Source organism: Neoarius graeffei, chromosome 1 (assembly GCF_027579695.1).
Source record: "Neoarius graeffei isolate fNeoGra1 chromosome 1, fNeoGra1.pri, whole genome shotgun sequence".
NCBI lineage: Eukaryota > Metazoa > Chordata > Actinopteri > Siluriformes > Ariidae > Neoarius > Neoarius graeffei.
In genome coordinates this window covers 128,250,343-128,278,266 of record NC_083569.1, presented here as the reverse complement: position 1 = coordinate 128,278,266, position 27,924 = coordinate 128,250,343, and the positions used below count along the sequence as shown (strand labels likewise).

At 42.1% G+C, this 27,924-nt stretch overlaps 2 protein-coding genes across 5 annotated transcripts in view; both read right to left on the bottom strand.

The window, feature by feature from the left end:
• The window catches only part of LOC132883414 (uncharacterized), a 70,753-nt gene extending 42,986 nt beyond the window's left edge, over positions 1-27,767 (bottom strand). Inside the window, exon 1 of one of the 2 annotated variants that reach the window (XM_060917069.1) lies at positions 27,749-27,767. The gene's annotated coding sequence lies outside the window, so the exon portion shown is untranslated. Of the gene's footprint in view, positions 1-20,455; positions 20,511-27,748 lie in introns of those variants that run through there. The other variant, XM_060917056.1, reaches the window with a different exon arrangement.
• LOC132883446 (uncharacterized) lies at positions 394-21,155 on the bottom strand. Of its 3 annotated transcripts, none has more exons than XM_060917103.1 (6): positions 20,954-21,155; positions 7,112-7,239; positions 6,687-6,980; positions 6,322-6,603; positions 2,610-2,749; positions 394-1,942 (listed from the first exon to the last, which is right to left on the bottom strand). In XM_060917103.1, exons 2-6 carry the CDS (start codon positions 7,170-7,172, stop codon positions 1,805-1,807), a joined length of 915 nt encoding a protein of 304 aa, XP_060773086.1. In that variant the 5' UTR covers positions 7,173-7,239; positions 20,954-21,155; the 3' UTR covers positions 394-1,804. The 3 variants fall into 3 exon arrangements, with proteins under 3 accessions (XP_060773086.1, XP_060773105.1, XP_060773095.1); XM_060917122.1 differs by having other exon boundaries at positions 7,112-7,225; XM_060917112.1 differs by lacking the exon at positions 20,954-21,155 and adding an exon at positions 15,769-16,681.
• Positions 27,768-27,924: the final 157 nt, after the last annotated feature.

Here is a 27,924-nt window from a genome sequence, read left to right as displayed (position 1 = left end):
AGGTGAAAATTCTAATTCAATCCAAATCACTTGAAACTGCTCACTGAATTCAGAAATTATTGCAGAACGGACTTTTTACAGAATTAAAATATTTATGTTTTTGAGATATTACAAATCAAAGAATGAAAAAACGGCTTAATCTTTAGAAAACTGCCGTAATATTCTGTTTGAGGATCACGTGGTCCAAAATGGGCCTCATTAACCAATCAGATCAAATATTTTTTCCTTAATAACTTATTTTCCAAGATAATTACATGGAAATTGTCAGGGACACAGATTGTTGTCCACTGAATACAACTTAAAAAAAATTACTAAAAACAAGTTGTGCAAATTAGTATTTAATAAGTCTTAATTATGCTAATAAGGTAAAAACATTAAATTGGTCCACTCTCCTTCAAAGTTTCACCACATGGCTTTATTTGTGAAATATAAAAGCTAATCTTAACTCATTTACACATCACAAAGCAGGAAAAATCTATGTTAATTACAAATACAGTTATAAAATATGCATTAAAAAAAAACCTTTCACATCTTTCATTCTCTATAAAAATAAAAAAAGTAATAAAAGATTTCTAATCCCCTCTTTGTGCTTTGTAGGCTTTTGTATTTCTCAGTAGGGCCGACTAATGTTTATATGAAATAATATAAATTATTTTGATTAATATTCACAGCTTTCAATGCGAACTTGGAAAAAACTGTCTGATCCACATCCAGTAAACAATTCACATTAACTGAACTGAAATTGACGCTGGCATTTCTGACTTCCGTTTGTTTTTAAATATAATTCCAACCAATAAGATCGCAATATTTTATCAAAACAAGTCCAGTTATATTCTAAAACAGTATTTACAGGAATCAGTTTGATTTGAAAAAAAATAAGTAGGTAAAGCTCTGAAAACTCACTTCAAAGTCGGCCATGAATCATAACATCAAAACTAGCATTTTACTGAATCCTTCATCAGAAACAGTGAGAGCGAGAGAACATCCCTATAAAAGTGACCTGATTGATACTGACGAGTAATCCAGTGAGAAACCCATCATGGGAGAGAGAGAGAGAGAGAGAGAGAGAGAGAGAGAGCCTGACCACTTTCCCGTCACTCAAAAAGCAAAGCACCGGCAGTTTCCCGACATCCCATGAGCAGAGTTTTTACTCTGTTCTATCAACTTCAACCTGCCGTTACTCCCAAAGTACTGAAAAGATCTTACCCAGATACATTTCTTTGGAAAGCAGAGATAAGATTTTAAATGAGAGTATTCACGATAGAAAATATTCAAGAGTTAAGCAATGACAGATTTGGAAACTTTGATGAGCGTCTGCATGGATCATTTTCACAGCACGGCCAGCGAGCGTCTGATACGACTAGTTTATTTGAATCTGTTTACAGTAATCACGCAAGAGTACACTTGGCACGAGGGTCTGGAGCACACCCAAGAGCCGATCTGATGCACGTGCCAAGGCGTGCAGGTGACACTCTTGCACGAAAATAACAGGCTTAGGATAATTACAGTATAATTATACACAAGTTTAAAATCTTTAATTTCCTGTAAAGCTGCTTTGTGCCAATGTCTGCTGTTAAAAGCGCGATACAAATAAACCGACTTGTTTTCTTTCCTCCTGTTAAACTGTTGTGTGAGCTTATGTGTGACATTACAGGCGTTTATCAGAAGCTCTTATGCAGCACAACGTACAACACACCTACAGCAGCCTGGGGAGCAGTGGGGGGTCAGGGGCCTGACTGGAAAGGTATTTTTCTGCTGGTCCAGGGAATTGAACCAGTTGACCTTCTGTTCCCAAAGCTGGTGCTCAAACACTGTCCACCTTGCAGATCTGCGGTGGGTCATCAGCCGACTTTACCGGCCCTCTGTTGAGCTGCACTGTGGTTCCATTTATACCTTCTGACACCATGTTTAGCCGTTCTGCCTCTGGTGAGCTGTTCGAATCCTATCAGGTCACCAAATACACAGAGAACACAGATCAGGAAATATATTTACACAAATTACACAACACAAGAAGCAAACAGGCATGATAGGGTTTTTTTTTTTTAGTGAAACAGAGGAAAACCAATGTTGGCCACTCCCATCTCTTTCAGAAGCACAGAAAGCTCGGGGAGAGGGGATAACTGCTCTGCATACTGAGAAATCAAAACCCAAAACTCCTTTCCCTCCAGCCAGAGCTTGTGCTTTAACCAGCAGGCTAGCATTAGCTGGAAAACATGCTTGACTGGCTCTGTGCCACGTTCAACGCTGCAGTAATGTCCACGTTATTCAGGAACAGGCGATAAGGTCAAATATACACACACATTCCTGCAGGTTAAGAACAGAGGTCACACCGCTAACAGAGGGAGCTCACCAGCTAACGCTAGCGAAAAGAAAAGTTATTTTTGAAGGAGAGAAAGGTTTGTCTTTTCCCCAAATCAGTAACCGTGACAGTCTCACTGATCTGCATCGACAAATAAACTGTTCAACACTAACAGACTGAGAAAATGGCAAGAACAGCAGCAGATTATTACACACTCAGACTGACAAACATCTACTGGTTACACCACACACACTCATCTGAGTGATCACCTCATGGGGCTGAATGACTCAGTTACACACACATTACTTACTGCTTTTCGTCGTCGTCTTCGCTTCCTCAGGAATACACGCTTCCCATACCGTACATAAAACAGCAGCAGCAGCAGCAGCAGCAGCAACACCACCACCAGAAACACCCACACTGGTATCCCACCACTCTCTGGTCCTGGAGCTGAAACACACAGAAAACATGTCACTAGAGTTAGTATCAGAGCTGCAACAACTAATCCAGTAAGCTGCCCATTTTTAAAGACATCATTCACATCACCAACAAAAATGTGTTAAAAGACACGGCACAGGTATCTGTTTGTGTGTGACATCACTGTGCAGTGATACAAGTGGGTTTTATAAAAACTGTCATTGTTTAGGTCTTCATGGTTCAGCATAAACCTGAAAACGAGAGTGAGTCATGCTTCCTGTGATGAAGTGGCATTGGCCATGTGGTGATGCTCTCCATCCCTGTGGTGGATTTGGGCAGGGCATCATCTTGTTGGGAGCGGCACGGGGCACCAACACAAAATAAATGAATAAAAAAAATCCAAGTATTGAGATTTGCACGGTCAGTTTTCAGTCGATCATTTGCACATCAGTGATATCCTGTCACCGTGTGGATCAATGAACCTTCCAGAGTGGCACCATGATTCTAGTTTGATCTGGGCAGCCAGAATACTTCCTGGTCTCCCACTCAGAAGTACGAGATGGGGAGGGGAGTTAGGTTGACCTTTGACCTCCGGTCTCCCCAATGGAAGCCTGAGGTAGGGGGACTGGGGGAATCTATTAAATAGTGCACAGTGTACTAATGCGGAGTAAAATCAGGTCACACTATGAAGTGCTACCAAAGAAACCACAAGTCATTCACTGTGACTTTATAGTTTCACTGACGGTGTTGCATTTTTTTTCCTGGTTTGTGTGAAATCGTTAAGAACAATATAAATCCAGTCTGTCCAGCACCAGGGTGAACTGGTTTAGTCCTGACTCAGTGTTGGGGGAGGGGCAACGTAGCGATGCTCGAGTGTGAAATCAACACAAATGGATAAGAACAGGTCTGGGGTCAGCCATCAGGTGTCCAGTTTAGGAGAAAGAGGAAAGAAGAAGAGGAGAAACGTGTAAAAGATTAAAAGGTATGCAGCTGTCATCACTTTATAAGTATAATATTATGCGTGTAATTAAATAGTCTAACACTTAGGCTTGTTAGCCTCAGTTGCTTACTGTGTGATGACAATTTTCTGTTTTCTGTCCAGCTCGCTTACAGAAACATTTAATACAAGAAGACAGACTCCTCTATATCCCTCACCCTATAGACCAACTATACACCAAGTTTCAGGATATTATTTATCACATTTTTCAAGTTGTGCTGCAGGAAACCAACCCGACCTCTTTACACTGACCTCAGCAGCCCATGGCATAAACCCACCGCACCTTTGGTCCAGGGGAGCTAAAAATTAACATCTCTCATTTCTTAGTCTCAAAAGACACACATACATTACTGAATCAACACATATACCAACTTTCAAGACCAAACCACTCATAGTTTTCAAGTTCTGCTCCGGAAACAAAAACTACCCCCAAGACTAAGTCTGAAATTGTTTCCATGGAAACATGAAAAATTAAAATTTCTCAAATGTCTTCGTATGAAAAGGCACATCTACATCACCTTGTTAACATGTACACCAAGTTTCAAATCCGTATCATCAATAGTTTTGGATATATGCTCTGGAAACGAACACTGCTCTTAGAAATCTATTTATTATGTAAAAAATTGAAAAATACTTTTTTTCAAAAATCCAAAATAGCAAAAGGCAGCAGTTCACATGTTGCTCGATATGTATACAAAGTTTCATGAGGATATCTTCAGTAGTTTTAAAGATATGGCCCAGAAACGAGAATGTGACGGGACGGACAGACGGAACTCGTTTCTATAATAATTTCACACAGTTTGTTCGTACGTGTACCTTGCAGCAAAAACCTAACGAGCGCATCTACTGTAATAATTCTATTGTTCATTTTTATTCACATACACTGTTTGTATTTGTCTGGTACTTTTTGATAAATAGATGCAAAAGACAAATTTAATATGCAGTTTTTAAGTGTGTGTTGGGGGAGGGGGGGTTAATTGTGGATGAGGGGTTTTGTAAGCGATTGCTGTTGTTGTTATGTGGAAGTTATGTGGCATTAGCCCCGTCTCCATTACTGTTCCTCTAGTTATTGAGTGAAGACGGCGTTTTGTACACCGTGATGGTGATGAAGACCATGTTCACATGAAGATGTTGCTCTGTTTGTTAGGACTAGGACTGTTTTGGCCTCTAGAGGCCGCTGTTATTTCCTTTTCATGTCGTGTTTATTTTGGCCTCTAGAGGCCGCCACTGTTCCTGTGTTTTGTGTTTGTGTTAATTGCCTAATTATCTTCACCTGTGTCCTTAATTAGTTTGTCTATTTATACCCCTGAGTTCAGTCCTCTTGTCACGGAGTCTTTGTGCTGTTATGTTTATCTCCAGTTTCCTTTGTACTGTGTTTTTTGATCTTCTTAGCTTTTGTATTTTTGCACTTTGCTTTTCTTTTGGATTATACTCTTTGGTTTTTTTTTTGTCTTTTGTTTTGCCCTGTATATAGTGTATATAGTTTAAATAAACCTTTTTGATTCTTTTTCTACTTCCGCCTCACGCCTCTGCATTTGAGTCATCCCCCTGGTGGCCTAGTGGGGGTTTGCTGGATCATCACACCAACGAACCAGGTTCGAATCCCAGCAAAACCCTAACACTGTTCAGACCAGTGTGTCCGGACTCAGAGCTGGTAGAATCCAGGAGCGTTGTGAAAGCCGTGTGAGGGACCAAGTCATTTTAACCAACATTCAACTGTTGGCATTTCTTGAGCACTTTACTAATACACATCAGTGACAACGTTTACTTTCTCCATCATCACGCTGTGCAATAAATCCAGTGCTAGAAACAGGTGCAATATTTATGCGGCAGCAGTTTGTTTATTTCATGTCTGTTGCATCTTTTACTGCACATGGAGCGAGGAGAGATGCAGTTTCGTTCTGCTCTGCACTACTTGGTGTACAGTCTGAATAACAAAGTTGACTTTGATTTGAGTGGAGTGAGCCGGATTCCTCGCTTCCCAACTACAGTCAGGAAGACGAAACAGGGAAGGTGACGTACTGTAGTGGATTTTGCTGAGGGAGATTTCTCCAGGCTGGAAAAGTTCCCTTGAAAAGTAAGTTGGCTGTCTGCCCCAACAGAGCCAGCTATTTCATCACGTCTTTACTCGCTGTTCTATCGTAATCGTGGTGCCGAGCTCAACCCTGTGGTACCCCTCCTATACTGCGGTATTGCAGTTATTGTTGCAGTCTACACCGTCAAGTGAGCGCCTACAACATGCCAAGAAGAAAGGACTGAGTGAGCGAAGGAGCTTCTTAGGGATGGTAAATCAGTTGGGGAAGTTCATCATGATGGTGTCTGAATCCATCAAACAAAGCTGAGCTGATTGAGTTTTTGTACCAGGAGTGGCATAAAGTCACTCAAGAGCAACGTGAAAGACTGGCGGGGAGCATGTTAACACGCATGAAAGCGGTGATTAAATGTCAGGGTTATTCCATCAAATATTGATTTCTCAACTCATCCCATGTTCAAACATATAACGCCTCTGCTCTGTGCTCAGTGTGAGAGACTGATGGTAATAAAAATATCATTTAAAGGAAGAGAGTATATTAACTATATATTATAGACAGGACAGTAATCCCCCTACCTTCAACACTGACTGCGTAAATATGAAGGTCTTCCTTCTCCTCCGGATCTCGGACGATGTAAACTCCCCCATCAGTCGACCGGACTCCTCTCAGTGTGAGAACCGTGTTAGTGAGTGATGTTCTCGAGGTGTATTCAGCTGGACAGTGGAGTGAGCTTCTGTCCACACTGCAGATCTGTTTATCTGAATCTCTGTGGTAATAGATCACCTCCACTTGCTCTGATACGTGCAAATCCAGCAGCAGATCTTCACCAGGCTTCAGCTGAACTAATGAGCTCCGCCCTGAGAAGAATAAATTAATTGTATGTAAATGTGATCATTTCCATCAGCAGCAGTTGGTCTGTAGAGCAGGTAAAGACACTTACTGTCGATGCTGAGTTGCACATCTTTTATGTCTTTGCCATCACACTGACACGTGTACAGTTTCCTCTGACTGAAATCAGCTGCAGGGATGGTGAGGGTGAGATTTCCCTTCAGGTACTCATCATGGGACATTTTAAATCCCTCCTCTGACCAGCAGGATATCTGATCGCACTGAGCCACTACCTGATCGTTACTGAACGGAGTCCATTTGGCCTCATGAGAACAGGTCCGTTCACATGGCAGAGCAGCAGACTGATTAAACTTCACCCGTACTGTAGTAACAGCTGATACAGGTGCTGAAACAGAGAGAAAATACTTCACACTTAGTGTTTTTAACCCCCCAACACGTACAGGTGAGAGACAACAGTGTAATACAGGAAGCTCACATCCAAATATTACTGTGATATACCGGAGTAAAATCACTTACTAGTGATGGACGTGATCGTGATGACGAAGAGGACACCGCAAAGGACACAGGAGGACGTCATGTGTGAGACGCCACCACCAGCACTTCTTAAGGTTTAGTCAGCAGGGCAGTACTCTGCATATATCACACTGTACGGGTCAGAAACCAACCAGACATTCAGACTCAGCTTCTGCCCAGTCCACACTGGCATTTTTAGCCGTATGGCTAACAAAAATCAGAATAATTGCATTATAAGGGCATGTATGTCACTAGAGTAGAGCTGTGCAATATATCGTATTTTTATCACGATATCGATATTGGTGTCAAACGATATCAAAATTCATAATATCGATATGAAACGATTTTTTGTCATTTGTAAGGTAAAATGAACCCTTCTGTCCCCTAAGGCACACCGTAGCCTTGTATACGTCATCCATTCTACTCCCGCGATATCTCCGCAACAGTAAAAAATCAGTTCCTCTGTTTTCATACGTGTCGGGTGATTTGATATATTGATTTGTTAATAATGTTGTTTGATTTGCTTGCTAATAGTTATAATAATACAATTAACATATATTTACGTAATATTTTTGGATGTGGGACTGGGTAATGTAAAAATGGCATCTACGGAAGAAAACAAGCACAACAATATTAGCACATATCCAGCTTGCTAGCTGTGTTAGATGTGTTAAACCGTGTGGATTTAAGTGGAATAATTGCGAGTCGTCCTGTGGTCAAGGCAGCGTTTTAAGGTAAGGCAATTTGGTTATTAATGTTGCCCGCCGCGGCATGTTTACTTGGGTTCATTTGATTTTGACTTGTGCATCTGCAGCTAGCATCATGCTTTGAAGTAGGTTCTGCTAAGGACGGGTTTATTGCGCGATGTAGACGGACTCAGATGTAATTACATTGTTTTTAAAATTCCGTGCGCTTAAAACGGTGTCCCCCTGCTAATCATGTAGCCCTAATCATGTGTTGCTTTTACTTTTTTAATGGCGAGTGAAATATCTCTGCAAATGGTATTTCAATGCTGACATGCCAAAAAGATAGCGGAGTCCACATTTGGAAGATGAAGGAAGAGAAGCCTGATGCTTGAAAATAGATCGCTTAATCCACAACGCATATCTGTATTTGAGACATAACCTGCAACTAGTGGGGATGTTTTGGAATGACTGTGCGTAGGGTGTTTTTGGCCACAGAACACTAACCCACAGTAGTAGGAGGACTACTGGGTTCGTGGATTTTGTCTGTTGACTGAGCAACGCATGGTGTTTGCCTTGTGCCATTTCACGTAGCATCTAGCCGCAGTACCACCTACACTTTCAGGGAATGTTTACATGCCGCTGAGCTATTTTCATGTATGTTAATTCTTAAGGACTTGTCTCTATATTGTGCGTGTTCACACACGGACTGGCCATCGGGAGTAGCGGGAGTTTTCCCGGTGGGCCGGTGGTTCAGTGTGGGCCGGCGGAGGAAAAAAAAAAAAAAAAAAGTTGCGCGCTGGCCTTTAATATGATAAGCAATGTTAACAGTTTCTTTAAGAAACTGTTAACATTGCTTATCATATTAAAGGCCAGCGCGCAACTGTTTTTTTGTTTTTTTTTTCTCCGCCGGCCCACAAACTCCCGCTACTCCCAATGGCCAGTCCGTGTGTGTGCGCGTGTTTAATGTTGGTGTCTTAACAACACACAAGCTTACGTTGTAGTGTGTGTGTGTGAGAGAGAGATTTTATCCTTGGCTGGCTACGAGCCAGTGTGGACATTACGCAGTAATCACTGGTAATACCAGCGCTGGCTCCATCCTCTGTGATCGGAAATGTTGAGTGAGGAGAACGTGAGCCTTGTGCAGGCTATAGGACCTATGCAAAGTACGCGCTTGCACAGTAAATAGTTTAAGTAAAAGGCGTTTCAGGGTACAACGGGAAGGGTTGACAGGTAGCCTATGAGGCCTGTACTATAAAAATGTGGCCCGGTGCCTCGGGTGTTGATGATCGGGGCTTTAAAAAAAAGGTGTATAAATATCGTTTTAAAAATCGCGATATCAATATTTACTGAAAAAATCGTGATATTGATTTTTTCCAATATCGAGCAGCCCTACACTAGAGGCACTCTCAGGCTATCACAGTTTCACTGATTAATCAATTTTACAATTTACTAAATATCAGCTGATTTACAGTGGTGCTTGAAAGTTTGTGAACCCTTTAGAATTTTCTATATTTCTGCATAAATATGACCGAAAACATCATCAGATTTTTACACAAGTCCTAAAAGTAGATAAAGAGAACCCAGTTAAACAAATGAGACAAAAATATTATCCTTGGTCATTTATTTATTGAGGAAAATGATCCAATATTACATATCTGTGAGTGGCAAAAGTATGTGAACCTTTGCTTTCAGTATCTGGTGTGACCCCCTTGTGCAGCAATAACTGCAACTAAACGTTTGCGGTAACTGTTGATCAGTCCTGCACACCGGCTTGGAGGAATTTTAGCCCGTTCCTCCGTACAGAACAGCTTCAACTCTGGGATGTTGGTGGGTTTCCTCACATGAACTGCTCGCTTCAGGTCCTTCCACAACATTTCCATTGGATTAAGGTCAGGACTTTGACTTGGCCATTCCAAAACATTAACTTTATTCTTCTTTCACCATTCTTTGACAGAATGGTCATTTCTTTTTCAGCTAGCGATCTTTTTAAAGTTTTTTTTTTTTTCACATGACACAATGGTACCACAGTGGGTAAAAACATTGGATGATAACTCTGACTGGTTTTATTAAAGCGTTTTAGTAAGCAACAGCTTCACATGAGCTAATCTCAACAGGCTAATACCGAGGTCTAGCATCTTAGAATCTTAACATGTAGCTCTGCGCTTACCGGAGTCCAACAGAGGGCTTACGCGGTCGTAGCGGCTCCTCTCTCTTTTCCTCAACATTCACAAACTCTCTCCTAATAAACGAAAGGTTTATCAACACACTATGTGAAGATTAATTGTGAATTTATGAGTTTTACGTCACGTTTCCTACCCAAGATCCGTCAGCTCACTCAACAGGTGTGCTGCTCTCAGATCGGTGTATCGGCAGTGAGTGTCGCTCGGTGTGTGGGCGTGAGCAGGACGTGCTCAGCGACAGTTAAAAGGAATACAGGGCCGATTCGCCACCAACTGGTGGGACACGGGAACTACACTCAAATAACATATGGGTTTAGTAACCATATGGGTTACATTTATACTGAACGATGTTCATTATAATCAGTCTGTGGTACTTTTTGGTGGAAAACGCAGCAGTATCTCGCTGGTATGATTATGTCCTCCATCAGTCTGTTTCCTGCTCTGTTCGGATGGAACTGATGAGGACTTGTACAGACAAACTCCTGCTGGAATCCTTTGTGTTGATGGAGAAAATCCTCAGCTGAACCCGTCCAGAGCTGGGATCGTCTCGGAAGGCAGGGTGGCGATGGATGAACTGACCGACCTGCCTCAGGCCTTCCGTCTCCTTTTTGAACTGATTTATTCCCGGCACCTGCCCCACCTCAAGGGTATGAAAAACACTTTGACCTTTGTTCAGCGGGTAATGCTCGACCTCGGTAAAGTGAGCTGGCACCCAAAAATTTACTTTTTTAGGGGAGGGGACCCCACAATCAGCTTGCAATGTAAAATGGGATTCCAAATAGTCACACGACTGCTCCAGATATCAAGTGCTTTTGTTTTATGTTGACAGGGCTCGACATTAACGGTTGTCCGCTTATCCGGGACAAGTGATCCTTTATGTCGGACAAGTTCATCGTCTCAGTTACTTGTCCGATGTGGTTCTCACATGTGGTCGTGGCGATTGAAATTGATCCTTGTAAACACATCGGCGGCATTAATGTATATCTTTATAAGTCTTTATAAATGTAACCCATATGGTTACTAAACCCATATGTTATTGACATCATTTTCAAAACTGTTGACTGTGCGAGACATTTTTTACCACTACCATAGTGAACACGGTAAAGGGGAAATCTTTCAAAGCAAGGCGTCCACAGATCCGGACATAAACTCGTCAACGAAATATTTTGATGTGGATCCTGGTCTTATAATTGGTGACCTTGTGGCCAATTTTGGCATAAAAAAGTTAAAGTATACTTGTATCCCAGTGGACAACCCTTTGGAAATTGCTGCCAACGAAGCTACAGCGAAGACTATCGACGCTTTTCAGATTCTCATGGCAAGAGGACGTGAGTTTCCACCGAAGAAGACCAGTAGGTGCGTATAGATAAATCTGAAAAATTGCTGAACGTGTCCAAGTCAAAACGATTTTCTAGCATGATCTTGCAAGGGATTAGCCATGAAGCTATCCCCTAGATCTCCCAACCCACAAATATTTAACAAATTAAAGAAGAACCCTGAAATTATAAACATAAATTTGTATTTGTAAAATCACATTTTAAAAAGTGCATGAACATTAAAAGCATTACATTACCTTAAATATATAAATATATATCAAATATATATCTGTACAATTATAAAAAGGGGATTGGTGAATTCGTAGACAAAGTGAATTCGTAGATAGAAATTCATAGACAAAATGTAGGTGAATTCGTAGACACCTTTTTGTAAATGGTGCAATATCAGAAAGGAGGTGCATTGAATCAATAAATTATGAACATGACAATAATTATAAATGTATGGCCAAAAGATCAAATTTCCAAATACTGTCCTAGTTTCATAGCAAAACTGTATGTAAAAGTATTTATCATGTTGCTATCAAAAGTGGATTCCTGTATATACTATTCTGTGAATCAATTTTGTGTAATTTGTTAAGAATGTTAAATAAATTAATTCTAAATATATTTAGGCATAGTTTCTTTTCTACTTCCAAATGTGTTGACTATTTTCAAATTTAAACCTCATTTTATTAATTTATAAATGAACATTTGATACTTTGAATATAGCCACTCGGACCATATTCCAAAAGCTATCTCAAATTTTCTTGTTTTTAAATATAGCATATGTATTAAATATCTGTAAATTTCAAGAGATTTAAAAAGGAGCATGATTTCCGATGCTCTCAAAATGAGTATCTGAACATATTTTTGTTGTATAGTTGGGAAAAGGTATCCCAAGAAATTCAATTAAAAATATATTAATCCATTTCAATGAAATTTACATCTAACCCATTTATACAGCTGGGTGGACTGAGTGCAATGTGGATGAGGTGTCTTGCCCAGGGACACTACGCAGTTTGAGAAACCAGGTTACAAATTTTTGGTGTCTCCACTGGGATTCGAACCCGGTCTCTACGGTGACAGGCCAGCACGCTAACCATTACACCACTGTGAATGCAGTAAGCTGTTGTTCTTCACCTTTATAACCATAGATCCTGAACTGAAACAAACATGGTGTATTGAGCTGTTATATTTACAGAAAAAGTCATGTTAAAAGGTGTCTCATGCTGCATCAGATTCATCAGAAGGTGGTAACTCAGGTGACCTGCAAAGAAATTCATTATATTTTGTGAAATTATTCCTGTCTAAATATAGGTTATGGCAGCCATCTTGAAAAAAAAAAATTCAAAAAAAAAAAAAAATGCCTGCCTACCGACCCTAGTTTTGAAATCTACATAACCGGAAACACACTTTTTTTTTTTTTTTTTTTTTGGCCTTACATATCAAATTTATCAGTTTATTCACATGATTTCCGAAGCATCTCACTCGACATATTGTTTTGATGAATCGCCGGATGTTTCTCTTTGGAAAGAGCGATGTGCGCATACGCAATATTCCACTTGCGAAACCGGCCAATACTGCTTCGTGTATTTGAGCTGAAAAGTAAAACGGTCGTTTACCAGACCCTCCAGGATTTCGCGATGTTGTGATTTGCAACTTCAACGCAAATTCAACCAATCCCCGCGAATTCAGGGCGGTGTTGCAATTATATCCAATCACTGCAACTTTCCCGCAAATTTGACCAATCGTTGGCGTCGTCTTGAGGTGACATCGACAAACTACCTTCTGCCTTACTTCCGTGTCTACGTTCAAGAGAAGCAGCATGTGCGCAGTGTTGCCAGATTGGGCGGTTTTAAGTGCATTTTGGCGGGTTTTGAACATATTTTGGGCTGGGAAACGTCAGCAGTATCTGGCAACACTGCATGTGCGAGTCAGTGTTTATATAGGCTTAAATTCTGTTACTGAAAGTGTGTTATGTTTACAGTGAAGGACTGTGTGCACTTTACATTATTTACTTAATACAAGAAATTAATGGATGCCAACATTTTTGCCAAAATGGTATTTTATTTTCCATTGTTGAGGCAGCTTCAGCATCATACTGTGAGATTCTGTTCAAATTGGTTTTTTCTTCTATGAAGCCTGAGCCATTTATTTTATTAGTTTATAATTATTGTTTAATTTAGTCTTCAGGAGAGACTGCCTGCACACAGTACGAGTATTAATAGTTTTTTTTCTTCCATGAAAGCTGAGGCATTTATATTATATTTTAAGGGAACTTCATGTTGTGCTGTGAGGTTCTCTGCACTTTAACTTTTGAACCAACAGGTGCATTTGGATAAGTAAAGCCTATTTTTCTGCATTTTTGTAGTCCTGGTAATCTTTTATATTGGTAAAGTTGTTTATAGGACCATTTCTCAGTGTCTGTTCTTTTAATCAATAGTTTTTCAGTAATAACTTAATATTTAACATATCACTCAATTTTAAAATCACAAAAAGAGAAAATCGCAACAATTTCTTGCAACTTTCACTTCCTCCCGCAATGTAATCGCAACAAAAACCTAAAAAACACCGAAACTTTCATCGCAACCATTAAATACCATACAGGAGCCACAATGAATGAATAATCAGTGGAGGATATATATTCAAAGTTAATAATTTAAAAATGAAAATATACTGTATAATTTTAATTTTCTGGTTTTCAATTTCTCATTATAAATCATAAATAAATGATTGATGGAGTCCATTTTTTTCTGCAGTGAATAGATTGTGTTAAAATAATTCTGGTGAAATTAGTTTATTACAAATAGTTTTTCTGGTTTTTTTCTCTCAAATTTTTCTTCGGACAAGTCAACTTCACATTCGGACAAGTAAATTTCCTTTCAACTTGCCTGACAGGACAAGTGGTTTCAAAAGTTAATGTAGAGCCCTGATATATAAAAAAACATACACATTTTATATATAAACAAACTGGACTCGAACCCAGAACCTTCTTGCTATAGGGGACAGTGCTGACCACTACACCTATTTTCTTGTCTTCACACTTAAAACTCTTCGAGCGAGACACTGGAAGCTCAGATACAAATATTACTGTGACACACTCGGACCTGAATAAAATCACTTCCTAGTTATGGAGATGATCATGAAGATGACACCACGAAGAACACAGGAGGAGGTCATGTCAAACACCACCATCAGCCCTGTACAGGTGAGAAATCAACCAGACATTCAGGCCAAGTTTACATTAGACCGTATCTGTCTCGTTTTCTTCGCGGATGCACTGTCCGTTTACATTAAAACGCCTGGAAACGCCGGGAAACGGGAATCCGCCAGGGTCCACGTATTCAATCCAGACCGTGTCTGGTCTGGTGCTGTGTAAACATTGAGATACGCGGATACGCTGTGCTGAGCTCTAGCTGGCGTCGTCATTGGACAACGTCACTGACATCCACCTTCCTGATTCGCTGGCGCTGGTCATGTGACGCGACTGCTGAAAAACGGCGCGGACTTCCGCCTTGTATCACCTTTCATTAAAGAGTATAAACGCATGAAAATACTGCATATACTGATGCAAATACTGCCCATTCTGTAGTTATGATTGTCTTCAGGCTTGCCATCCTTCCACTTGCAAGTGGTAAGTGACGCGCATGCCCGATATGCACTGAGATCACACACACAGCGGCTCAGTCCCAAATCACTGCTCGTGCGCTTCACTCGTGCGCTGTGTGAGCTGCGCAGGGCCGGAGTGCGCACCCTCCAGAGGGCACTCGCTTTTCAGGGCGGAGTGATTTGGAGCGCAGGATGCCTGCGGAGCCGAGCGTATCCGTGTATTGGTGTTGCTGTGTGCACGCGAATCGTTTTAAAAACGTTAATCTGATGATCCGCTGATACGGTCTAATGTAAACCCCACCTCAGATTCTCGCCGTGTTTTCATCACTGACTTCTAGAAGAGGAAGTAAAGCTGAAGCTAAACAAGGCGGCCGCGATTTTGTTTTCAGTCCCGACGAGTCCACTGGATCACAACACAAACAACCAAACCCCACCTGAGTAAAAAGTATTCTTGATATTTAACAGTAATTAACACCCAGGTGTGGTGTTTCTGCACCGCTTTCAGGCTTCAGGTGATTGTTCTTCTGGAGCTTGAGTAGAAAGTTCTGCTGAAGTTAGTTTCAGTTTTGTTTTAAACACAAAGCCAAAAAACTCAATCTAAAACCGACTTAAAACCACGGGCGCAGATAGAGGGGGGGACGGGGGGGGATTCGTCCCACCCAGATTTAAATTCACCTCGTTCGGTCCCCCCCACTTATAGGGAGGAAAACATGTCTATGCTGTCTTTCTTTGCATAAGGCAAACCTCACGGAAAAATCAAAAGACTAATTACCATTCGGTTTATTGAGGTGCACAGCAGTACAGACATAGTTGCAACTGCGCAGACTGCACAGGTTGCGAGCTCGAGCTTGGTTGCTATGGTTACCCACAAGTTTGACAGGCATATCGGGGACAGCTCCTCCTAGTTCAGGACCCCAACACGGCATGATGAAGGGTGCCAAAAGGCAGAAAACGATTGCATCGTTTTTTCCAAAAAAAAAAAAACCGACTGTAAGTAAACTGTGCCTTACTTTATCATATCACCTTGCAATTTTTTGATAGTCTGTTCAAAGTAATGTCGTAGTGAAAGTAAAATCGTACGGAGTAGAGAAGCCTTTCTGGTAGCCTCCTTCTTTCAGTGGCAGCCTGTAGATACAGTGCTCAGAAGGCAGTTTTAATGTTTAATCTGGCGTTCCCTGCCATAATTTCAGCGAGCATATTGTTTCATAAGGAAACTTTGTGAAGAGTTGTTGACTGACTGCCGCTCACGCAACACACAGGCATAGTTAGAAAGTCAGGATGCACTGGTTTACACTTTACACACACACACGTAGCCCAGCCTCTCGCTATGTTTAACAGTTGGAACTTAGCGGTTTTAAAACTAGTTTTGCAGTTTTGCAGTTGCTGTGCATGATGATAATGTGTAAACTTTGGATTTCCATAGGCTATGTTAAAATGTTCTCATTGTCCTGGCCTGCAGGTAGTTCCTGGTGATGGCAGTGAGAGAGGTGAAATAACATGTATACACACTACCGTTCAAAAGTTTGGGGTCACCCAGACAATTCTGTGTTTTCCATGAAAAGTCACACTTATTTCCCACCATAAGTTGTAAAATGAATAGAAAATATAGTCAAGACATTTTTCTGGCCATTTTGAGCATTTAATCGACCCCACAAATGTGATGTTCCAGAAACTCAATCTGCTCAAAGGAAGGTCAGTTTTATAGCTTCTCTAAAGAGCTCAACTGTTTTCAGCTGTGCTAACATGATTGTACAAGGGTTTTCTAATCATCCATTAGCCTTCTGAGGCAATGAGCAAACACATTGTACCATTAGAACACTGGAGTGAGAGTTGCTGGAAATGGGCCTCTATACACCTATGGAGATATTGCACCAAAAACCAGACATTTGCAGCTAGAATAGTCATTTACCACATTAGCAATGTATAGAGTGGATTTCTGATTAGTTTAAAGTGATCTTCATTGAAAAGAACAGTGCTTTTCTTTCAAAAATAAGGACATTTCAAAGTGACCCCAAACTTTTGAACGGTAGTGTATATATATATATATATATATATATATATATATATATATATATATATATATATAAAATCTCCTTCTCACCCCCGGCGGGGGGGTGGTATCCATGTCATCCTCACGCTCGGGTCCTCTACCAGAGGCCTGGGAGTTTGAGGGTTCTGCGCAGTATCTTCGATGTTCCTAGGACTGCGCTCTTCTGGACTGAGGCTTCAGATGTTGTTCCTGGGATTTGCTGGAGCCACTCTCCCAGTTTGGGGGTTACTGCCCCAAGTGCCCCCACTACCACGGGGACCACGCAACCCTTGACCTTCCACATCCGTTCCAGCTGCTCTTTCAACCCTTGATACTTCTCAAGTTTCTCATGTTCCTTCTTCCTGATGTTGGTGTCAGCTGGGATCGCCACATCTATCACCACCACCCTCTTCTGCTCTTTGTCCACCACCACTATGTCCGGTTGGTTAGCCAGGATCTGTTTGTCAGTCTGGAAGCTGAAGTCCCACAGAATCTTGGCCCTGTTGTTCTCAGCCACCTTCTGTGGTATGGCCCATTGGGACTTGGGTATTTCTATTCCATACTGGTTGCAGATGTTCCTGTATACTATCCCAGCCACTTGGTTGTGCCTCTCCATGTACGCTGATCCAGCTAGCATCTTACACCCTGCTACTATGTGCTGGACTGTTTCAGGGGCTTCTTTGCACAGCCTGCATCTTGGGTCTGATCTACTCTGGTAGATCCTGGCCTCTATGGCTCTTGTGCTTATGGCCTGTTCTTGTGCTGCCATGATTAGTGCCTCTGTACTGTCTGTCAGTCCTGCATTATCCAGCCACTGGTAGGATTTCTTGATATCAGCCACTTCCTCTATCTGACGGTGGTACATGCCATGTAGGGGTTTGTCTCTCCAGGTTGTCTGTTCCTCCTCCTCCTCTGCACTCTCATCAGGGTTCTGCTGCCTGAGACATTCACTTAGCAGTTCATCCTTTGGGGCCATCTTTCTGATGTATTCTCGGATTTTCGATGTTTCATCCTGGACCGTGGTCTTGAAGCTCACTAGCCCTCGGCCTCCCTCTTTCCGCTTAGTGTATAGTCTCAGGGTGCTGGACTTGGGGTGGAACCCTCCATGCATGGTGAGGAGCTTTCTAGTCTTGATATCTGTGGCTTCTATCTCCTCCTTTGGCCAGTTTATGATACCAGCGGGGTATCTGATGACTGGTAGTGCGTACATGTTGATGGCTCGGACCTTGTTTTTACCATTCAGCTGACTTTTCAGGACCTGCCTTACTCTCTGGAGGTATTTGGCTGTGGTTGACTTCCTTGTGGCCTCTTCATGGTTTCCATTAGCCTGTGGGATGCCAAGGTACTTGTAGCTGTCTTGGATATCACCTATGTTGCCCTCTGGTAGGTCAATCCCTTCAGTCCGGATCATCTTGCCTCTCTTTGAGACCATCCGGCCACACTTGTCCAATCCGAATGACATCCCTATGTCATCGCTGTAGATCCGGGTGGTGTGGATCAGCGAGTCTATTTCTCGCTCATTCCTGGCATACAGCTTGATGTCATCCATGTAGAGCAGGTGGCTGATTGTTGCCCCACTACGGAATCGGTACCCGTAGCCGCTCTTCGTGATGATCTGACTGAGGGGGTTCAGGCCTATGCAGAACAGCAGTGGTGATAGCGCATCTCCTTGGTATATGCCGCACTTGATGTTGACTTGGGCAATGGGTTTTGAGTTGGCCTCTAGGGTTGTCTTCCACATTTCCATTGAGTTCTGTATGAAGGTCCTTAGGTTCCTGTTGATCTTATACAGTTCCAGACATTCCAGTATCCATGTGTGTGGCATTGAGTTGTAGGCTTTCTTGTAGTCAATCCAGGCAGTGCACAGGTTGGTCTGTCTCTTCTTACAGTCTCGGGCGACTGTTCTATCGGCCAGTAGCTGGTGCTTGGCTCCTCTGGTGTTACTGCCAATTCCTTTCTGTGCCTCGCTCATGTATTGAGCCACATGCTTACTCATTTTTGCCGCAATGATGCCTGACAGGGCCTTCCATGTTGTGCAGAGACAGGTAATTGGCCGGTAGTTGGATGGGATGGGTCCCTTCTGGGGGTCCTTCATGATTAGGACTGTCCTGCCTTGGGTTAGCCATTCTGGGTGGGTTCCATCCCTCAGCAGCTGGTTCATCTGTGCTGCTAGGCGTTCATGGAGTGCAGTTAGCTTCTTCAGCCAGTACGTATGGATCATATCGGGGCCTGGTGCTGTCCAGCTCTTCATCTTTGACACTCTTTCTTGGACGTCTGCCATTGAGATGGTTACTGGTTCTTGTTCTGGGAGGTTGCTGTGGTCAGCTCTTAGGTCCACTAACCATTGGCCATCGGTGTTGTGTGATGCCTTTCTTTCCCATATGTCTTTCCAGTATTTTTCCACCTCAGCTCTTGGTGGGTCTGACCGGTTGTTGTTCCCCTGCCACTGAGAGTACACCTTGGCTGGTTCAGTGGAGAACAGCTTGTTTATTCTCCTGGCCTCTCCTTCCTTGGTGTATCTCCTCAACCGGGTGGCCAGAGCTGTTAGTCGCTGTTTGGCAGTTTCGAGTGCCTCTGGTATGGAGAGTGAGTTGTACTTCCTGGGCGCCCCTTTATTCACCATGTTCCCTTTCTGTAGTTCAGCTAGCTGGCTAACTTCTCTCCTTGCTGCCTTTATCTTGGCCTCTAATCGTCTCTTCCATGGTGGATACTGTTTGTTATGTCCCAAGCCCACCTTGTGTCCAAGCATCTCCATGATTACTGTTGCTGTACTGTGTATCAGCTTGTTGGTCTCAGTGATGGTTCTTGTGGCGATTGTCTTCAGAGCAGCATTCACATCTACTAGTAGATCTTCTGAAGGTACTTGGCAACTCAGCTTCGGTATTCGTCGGGGGCTCCAGGTTTCCAGTTGGGTCACGATCTTCCTTCTCAGGTCAGCAGCTCTTGTGTTGAGGCTGTTAGCTGTTGGGGCTTGGTGCCCAATCTCTGGTTGTGGGGATGATGACATCTCCCCGCTGACCTGTCTTCCTGGCTCCCCCTTGCCGTAGCATCGTTGTTGTATTTCATTAATCTCTAGTTGTGAGAGCAGATTTCGAACACTGGGCTAATAGCTGTTTCTTTGTTAGCCTTGATTGTGGGTTTCGAAGTATCCAATGGTCCCACATTCTCTGCATGTATCCCCTCTCTCTGGGATTGCTTGTATAGTAGCATTCCAGCAAATCCATATTTTCTGTCCTCGTCCATCGATGTCTTGTTCCAGTAGCCCATTTCTCATCAGTTTGCCCTGGTTCCCTAGCAACTGACGCAGACCTTGTTGACCCGGGCGACGTCTGAGCCGGTATGACTCTATCAGTTATGTTTTCACTCATTCCTGAGGTAGGCTGATATATCATGAGGGGTTTTGCCTAAGGACCCTTACTGGATGATGTTTTGCCCCAACCGGGATTCGAACCCCGATCTCCTGCGTCGTAGTCAGTGAGCATTACCACTGTACTATCCAGCTGATCTGTATTAACACACAAACTCACCTCAGTCCTTTAATCTGCGCCGGAACATCTGTACAACATATATATATATATATATATATATATATATATACACACAAAATGGAATCATTTGCTGACAGCTCAGTCCCCCCCAGTTCAAAAATCCTATCTGCGCCCCTGCTTAAAACCCACCATCAGTTCCTGCTTAAAACCAATAACATTACGGTATTACTAAAATAATAAGATAATGTTTCAAAATAACTCTTCACACAGCTTCCTCAGGCAGAGCTTCATCTCCACAGAGCCATTTCACACAACCATTTCCTCTCAGTGTTTTTACCTCAGCGCCATTTCACAACCATTTCCTCTCAGTGTTTTTACCACAGCGCCATTTCACAACCATTTCCTCTCAGTGTTTTTACCACAGGACCGTTTTACAGAACCTCTTTCTGAGGAGTTTATTAAAAGTGCAGCTCTGTATTAACACACAAACTCACCTCAGTCCTTTAATCTGCCTTTTATAATAATAATAAAACTCACCTCAGTCCTTTAATCTGCCTTATTATTATAATCACACTCAGCGGGGGAAGAAGTTTAATCTGCGCTGGAACATCTGCCTTATTATTATAATCACACTCAGCGGGGGAAGAAGTTGAACCGTGGTTTCCTCTCGCCGCTACAAACTTTACTCCCCCCCTGAACAGGGCGGGGCTTCAGCGCACTTCAGTCTCCCAGCTCGCCATCTGTAATGACGTCACAGGTGTTTAAGGTTGGGTTTTTCCCCCAGTCAGTTTCACTCTTGTTCCTCTCAGCTGTTCATATTTTATTCAGCTAAACACAAACTACATGAATTACAAATAGAGCTGAACATTCTGAACATGCTGAACATTCCCCGCATTCCCTTTAGCAGTATCGGCTGCTGGACTCCCTTCAATCCTTAATAGACGGGCATTAATCATAGATTCCAGGCTAGAAATTCTTTTTTCAAGCTCAGTCCATTTGTTACTAGAGTTCCTTGGTTTCCCCATTTTGCTATAATCCAGTCTTCTGTGTCAGTTGCTTTGTCTAACTTCTAGGTTATCTTGTTGAATGTAAGTAAAAAGAAAGCAAATAAGAAAAAATAGAGAAATAGTGAAAAAAAAGCAGAAAAGAGAAGTTCAAGCAGGAGCAAAGCCAAAAATCTCAGTCTAAAACCGACTTAAAACCCACCATCAGTTCCTGCTTAAAACCAATAACATTACGGTATTACTAAAATAATAAGATAATGTTTTAAAATAACTCTTCACACAGCTTCCTCAGGCAGAGATTCATCTCCACAGGACCATTTTACATAGGGTGACCAGACGTCCCGGTTTTACACAGTCCCGGTTTGGGGTTGTGTGTCCCGAGTCCCGACAAAAGTCTGTCAGGACACGGATATGTCCCGGTTTTCGCCACTCGCGACGTTAGCGACTGAGCAGCGTGGGAATCATTAGCGGAAAAATGTCTGCATTTACTATTTTGATGAATTGACAGGAATCGCAAACTTTCCTGGTTACTGCCCCCTGGCCCTGTGGCATGGGTGTTTATTTAGCTACATTATTCCAGACAACAGAACGGGTTGCCATGCAACAATAAAATAAACATTAACTGGCGCGAGTGTTCTTTGTGTAGCAGCTAGCAGCAGTAATGCCGCAGCAATTATGCCGAAAAGAAAATGTACCTTTTCCAAAGATGTACAGGGCACCTACCCCTTCCTCCGAGAGGCGCAGAACAATGCGCACGAAGCCGACTGCACACACTGTAAGTGCTTTTGTTCTTGTACTGAGTTGGGTAGCCTGTGTTACAAATGCTGTGCGCTCCTGTGGGGGCTTTCCTCGGGCTGTCGCCCCTCTCCTCCCTTCATATGATATTTTTTTATTCACCTTGTTATCCCGAGATAACGACATAATTAATTCAGGATCTCGAGAAAACAACACGACTAATTCGAGATCTCGAGAAAACAAAACCGTTATTTCATGATCTCAGCTGGATCACTGTATCTCCGTCGGTAGAGACGAAGCCGGGCCAGTCTTCTGCGGAGGTGCCGCGGACTCATTTTGAAATTATCCTTTATTAAAAGACTTAATGCAATCTCTCCCTGTGTCAACCCCTGATCAAAATATTGCCTTATTAGGTGATCGATTATTCCAGACATTCTAATGACCAAAGTTGCGTCTCATAGGGTTGCCAACCGTCCCGTATTGGGCGGGACATCCCGTATTGGGCGGGACAACCCGTATTGGGCGGGACAACCCGTTTTTCGGGTAATTTTAATTTGTCCCGTCAGGGACACGTCCTGCCCCTCACTCCAATGCTGTGGTGTAAATCGCGTTATTGCCGTGAGAAGCGCTATTACAGCGAGTCGCGGTCATCTGCGATTTAAAATCATTCACTGTCAAAGGCTGCCATATCCTGAATTTTTAAGCTATACTGACAAAATAGGCATCAAATTAAACTAGAGCAGATGGTGCAGCCAGTGGCTACAGCCTAACTGTTCGATAAGGATAGCAGATAGCTTAAAAAAACCTTCCGAAACAGGATAGACCTCAGCCTATACACTGTAAACCCAAACAGTTCTTGCAACTTATTAACATTATCTATTCAGTACTTAAAACCTGGTATTTAGTTGAGCTAACAATAAATTTAATAGTTTTCTGAGCAAGTTAACACGTTTTGATTGTATTGGAATTTATTTTTTTGAGTACACATACTAATATATTTTCATTATCAGTCAAACGTGACGTCTGACGTCACCAACGTCGTTGCAGTTCACAATCTGAACAGAATCAAGGAAATGGCGGAAAATTTTGGTGAATGAGACGGATAGGGCTGATTTTTACATTCACGTTGCCTCCGTGGGAAGGGTGTTCACCAGGGGAAATACTTTTATAGTATTCTCGTTGCTTTTCGTATTAACTGGGCTTATCTGGTAAGTAAACGTTTTTGTCGTTGTTAGCGCGCGCGCAAACCATTGTTAGCTGATCGCTGCTGTCTTCTGCCACGAGCAAGCTCTAGTGTTGGTTAGTGTAAAGTTAATAACTTGCAGCTAGAAAGCACATTTGAGCATGCAAATAAAGTATGTTTATTTGTACAAAACTTAAAGCAAAAAAGAATGTAGACATGGCCGGATTCTCATGGGTAACCTATTTTTTTGCTCGCGATGCAATGAGTTGCCTGCACGTGCAGCTTGAGACGGAGTGAGGAAGATCTGTGTGACCAAAAGACCACATTGAGTTTTGACTAAATTAAGTTCACCATTGTACATCTTATTGATGCATGTTAATAATGCATTTTGTTTAAACGAGCTGAAGGAAATATTATACAACCCCAATTCCAAAAAAGTTGGGACAAAGTACAAATTGTAAATAAAACGGAATGCAGTGATGTGGAAGTTTCAAAATTCCATATTTTATTCAGAATAGAACATAGATGACATATCAAATGTTTAAACTGAGAAAATGTATCATTTAAAGAGAAAAATTAGGTGATTTTAAATTTCATGACAACAACACATCTCAAAAAAGTTGGGACAAGGCCATGTTTACCACTGTGAGACATCCCCTTTTCTCTTTACAACAGTCTGTAAACGTCTGGGGACTGAGCAGACAAGTTGCTCAAGTTTAGGGATAGGAATGTTAATCCATTCTCATCTAATGTAGGATTCTAGTTGCTCAACTGTCTTAGGTCTTTTTTGTCGTATCTTCCGTTTTATGATGCGCCAAATGTTTTCTATGGGTGAAAGATCTGGACTGCAGGCTGGCCAGTTCAGTACCCGGACCCTTCTTCTACACAGCCATGATGCTGTAATTGATGCAGTATGTGGTTTGGCATTGTCATGTTGGAAAATGCAAGGTCTTCCCTGAAAGAGACGTCGTCTGGATGGGAGCATATGTTGCTCTAGAACCTGGATATACCTTTCAGCATTGATGGTGTCGTTCCAGATGTGTAAGCTGCCCATGCCACACGCACTAATGCAACCCCATACCATCAGAGATGCAGGCTTCTGAACTGAGCGCTGAGAACAACTCGGGTCGTCCTTCTCCTCTTTAGTCCGAATGACACGGCGTCCCTGATTTCCATAAAGAACTTCACATTTTGATTCGTCTGACCACAGAACAGTTTTCCACTTTGCCACAGTCCATTTTAAATGAGCCTTGGCCCAGAGAAGACGTCTGCGCTTCTGGATCATGTTTAGATACGGCTTCTTCTTTGAACTATAGAGTTTTAGCTGGCAACGGCGGATGGCACGGTGAATTGTGTTCACAGATAATGTTCTCTGGAAATATTCCTGAGCCCATTTTGTGATTTCCAATACAGAAGCATGCCTGTATGTGATGCAGTGCCGTCTAAGGGCCCGAAGATCACGGGCACCCAGTATGGTTTTCTGGCCTTGACCCTTACGCGCAGAGATTCTTCCAGATTCTCTGAATCTTTTGATGATATTATGCACTGTAGATGATGATATGTTCAAACTCTTTGCAATTTTACACTGTCGAACTCCTTTCTGATATTGCTCCACTATTTGTCGGTGCAGAATTAGGGGGATTGGTGATCCTCTTCCCATCTTTACTTCTGAGAGCCGCTGCCACTCCAAGATGCTCTTTTTATACCCAGTCATGTTAATGACCTATTGCCAATTGACCTAATGAGTTGCAATTTGGTCCTCCAGCTGTTCCTTTTTTGTACCTTTAACTTTTCCAGCCTCTTATTGCCCCTGTCCCAACTTTTTTGAGATGTGTTGCTGTCATGAAATTTCAAATGAGCCAATATTTGGCATGAAATTTCAAAATGTCTCACTTTCGACATTTGATATGTTGTCTATGTTCTATTGTGAATACAATATCAGTTTTTGAGATTTGTAAATTATTGCATTCTGTTTTTATTTACAATTTGTACTTTGTCCCAACTTTTTTGGAATCGGGGTTGTATATGCAAAATGTGATACTTTGTTATTATATTTCACAGTAATGTGGTATTATGTGAAGTTAATATTTGTATTGTTGCTCTCTCTTGTAGGCTCAAGTGGAAGGTGAGAAGTGCACAAGCAATTCCTCCTCAATCCTGGTACTGTATCAGGTCTAACTTTAAGGCTAGTTACGGTTAGGATGGCAATGGCGTGGAAATGCAAGTTGTGCACTGCATCATTTCAGTCCTGAGTAAAATTATTCAGATGTTGTCGCCTACAACACAGTAATTTTTCTAGAGTTAGCCCTCTGCCATGTCTCTATGACGATTGTATTTGTAGTTTTCAGTCTTTTGATTCACTTAAAGCACATCTATCACGATGCCACAGCAATACAGAAAGATTGGATAGAGAAAAGAGTGCTCATATATATTATTCATGCCGCATGTGTAACTTCAAGCATCCCTTTTCTGAGGCAGTACTGTTTGGACATTTGAGAAGTCATTTGAGAAAGCATGAGATGGTCGCTTGCCCATTCAAGAACTGTAACTACCGCACAAATGTTTATTCTTCCTTTAATGCACACAAAAGCAGAGCCCATGGTGGTAGTTCAGATTTTGAAGATGGTGTGGTGTCTGTAGAGAATGATGGCACTCCAGCAGCATCTTCTGCTGAAGGTGTTGATGAAGGGCCTGCTCAGTTTGAGGCTACAGATGACTTTAATCAGACTGAGGATGAGAGTGACAGTGACACAGATGAATTGAGGGCCCAGTTGCTCCACAACTTGGCGTCATTATTTTTAAAGATGCAAACCATTCTCCATGTCTCTGACTTGGCAACTCAGGAAATTGTAGAACATTTGTCTCAAATGTTTTCCTTGTGCCAACCCGTCATCAAGAAGACCATACAAGAGGTATTATTGAGACATGACACTGTTGTTAGTGAAACATGTTTAGATGAGCTTGTCAGTGCTGTTATGGGCTGTAACATTTTTACTAGCGCAACTGGTAAAGGTGAGTTATTATCCACAACTAAGAGACGGAAAACTTATGTTGAAAGACATTACCCTGTGGTAAGGCCTGTACAGTATGAACTAGAGCCAGGACACACTACTGTGCACATTTCCATTCTTGAGATGATTCAGGAAATGTTTAGACATACTGACATTCTTGATAAAATTAAAGAAACAAAACCAGCACAACAAGGTCAGTACATGAGCCACCAAGATGGGTCTTATTTCAAAGATAATGAGCTACTGTCCTCAGAAGAGCTAACATTACCCCTACTTTTGTACACTGATGATCTTGAAATTGCTAATCAGCTTGGCACGTCAAGAAAAATTCATAAAATCACTGCCATTTACTGGGCCTTTGCAGATCTTCCTAGTAAATACAGGTCAAACTTGCATGTAATTCAGCTTGCAGCATTATGTAAAGTCCCTGACGTTGAGAGATTTGGTTATGAAAAAACACTTGGCCCTCTCTTGGGAGAACTTTGTACTTTTGAAAGAGAGGGTGTGTTCATTGAATCCATTGGTCAGGTAGTTAAGGGCACTGTCATGTGTGTGGTGTCCGACAATCTTGCAGCCCATTCTTTTGCAGATTTTATGAAGTTTTTTAGGGCCAACTATTTTTGCAGATTCTGCACTGCTACAATAGACCAAATTCAGTCTCATGAGGTTTCAGATGGGGAGTTTAGTGTGAGGACAAAAGCCAGCCATGATCATGACTTGAATGTTGTGAAGCAGGGGGAGAAAGTGAGTCAGCGTGGTGTGCAAGGGGACTGTGTTCTCAACCAGAGGTTGGAGTATTTTCATACTGTCACTGGTTTCCCACCTGATGTCCTACATGATCTGTCGGAGGGCATTGTGCCCGTAGAACTTGTGTATTAGAAAGATGATCCGTTCCAAATACTTCACTCTTCAGTATTTGAACAAAAGAATAGCATCATTTCTATACCAGCACACAGACAATGCTGACAGACCCCAGCGTATCCCAAAGACATATGCTAAAAAGAAAACCATTGGAGGCAGTGGTCATGAGAACATGACATTGCTCAGGTTACTCCCTTTGATTATTGGTGATAAAATTCCTGAGGATGATGGAGCTTGGCTTACAAAATCTGCTGTCTGACCATAATTTAACTGATCTGTATACCGCTATGCTACTAGATAACAAAATGCCTGTTTGTTTTATTTCATGTGAGATGTTGATAAATGTGAGCTTCAACACAATGATAAGAGCACCTCTCTGAGTGTCACGTTGACGTTAAAAAAAGGTGTGCGTGCACGAGCATGGTCGCGCGCAAAAGTGTCCCGGTTTCAGACTCGGGAAATCTGGTCACCCTAATTTTACACAAACTCTTCCTGAGGAGTTTATTAAAAGTGCAGCTCTGTATTAACACAAACTCACCTCAGTCCTTTAATCTGCGCCGGAACATCTGTACAACATCTGCCTTATTATTATAATCACACTCGGCGGGGGAAGAAGTTTAATCTGCGCTGGAACATCTGTACAACATCTGCCTTATTATTATAATCACACTCAGCGGGGTAAGAAGTTTAATCTGCGCCGCCTCTCGCTGCTGC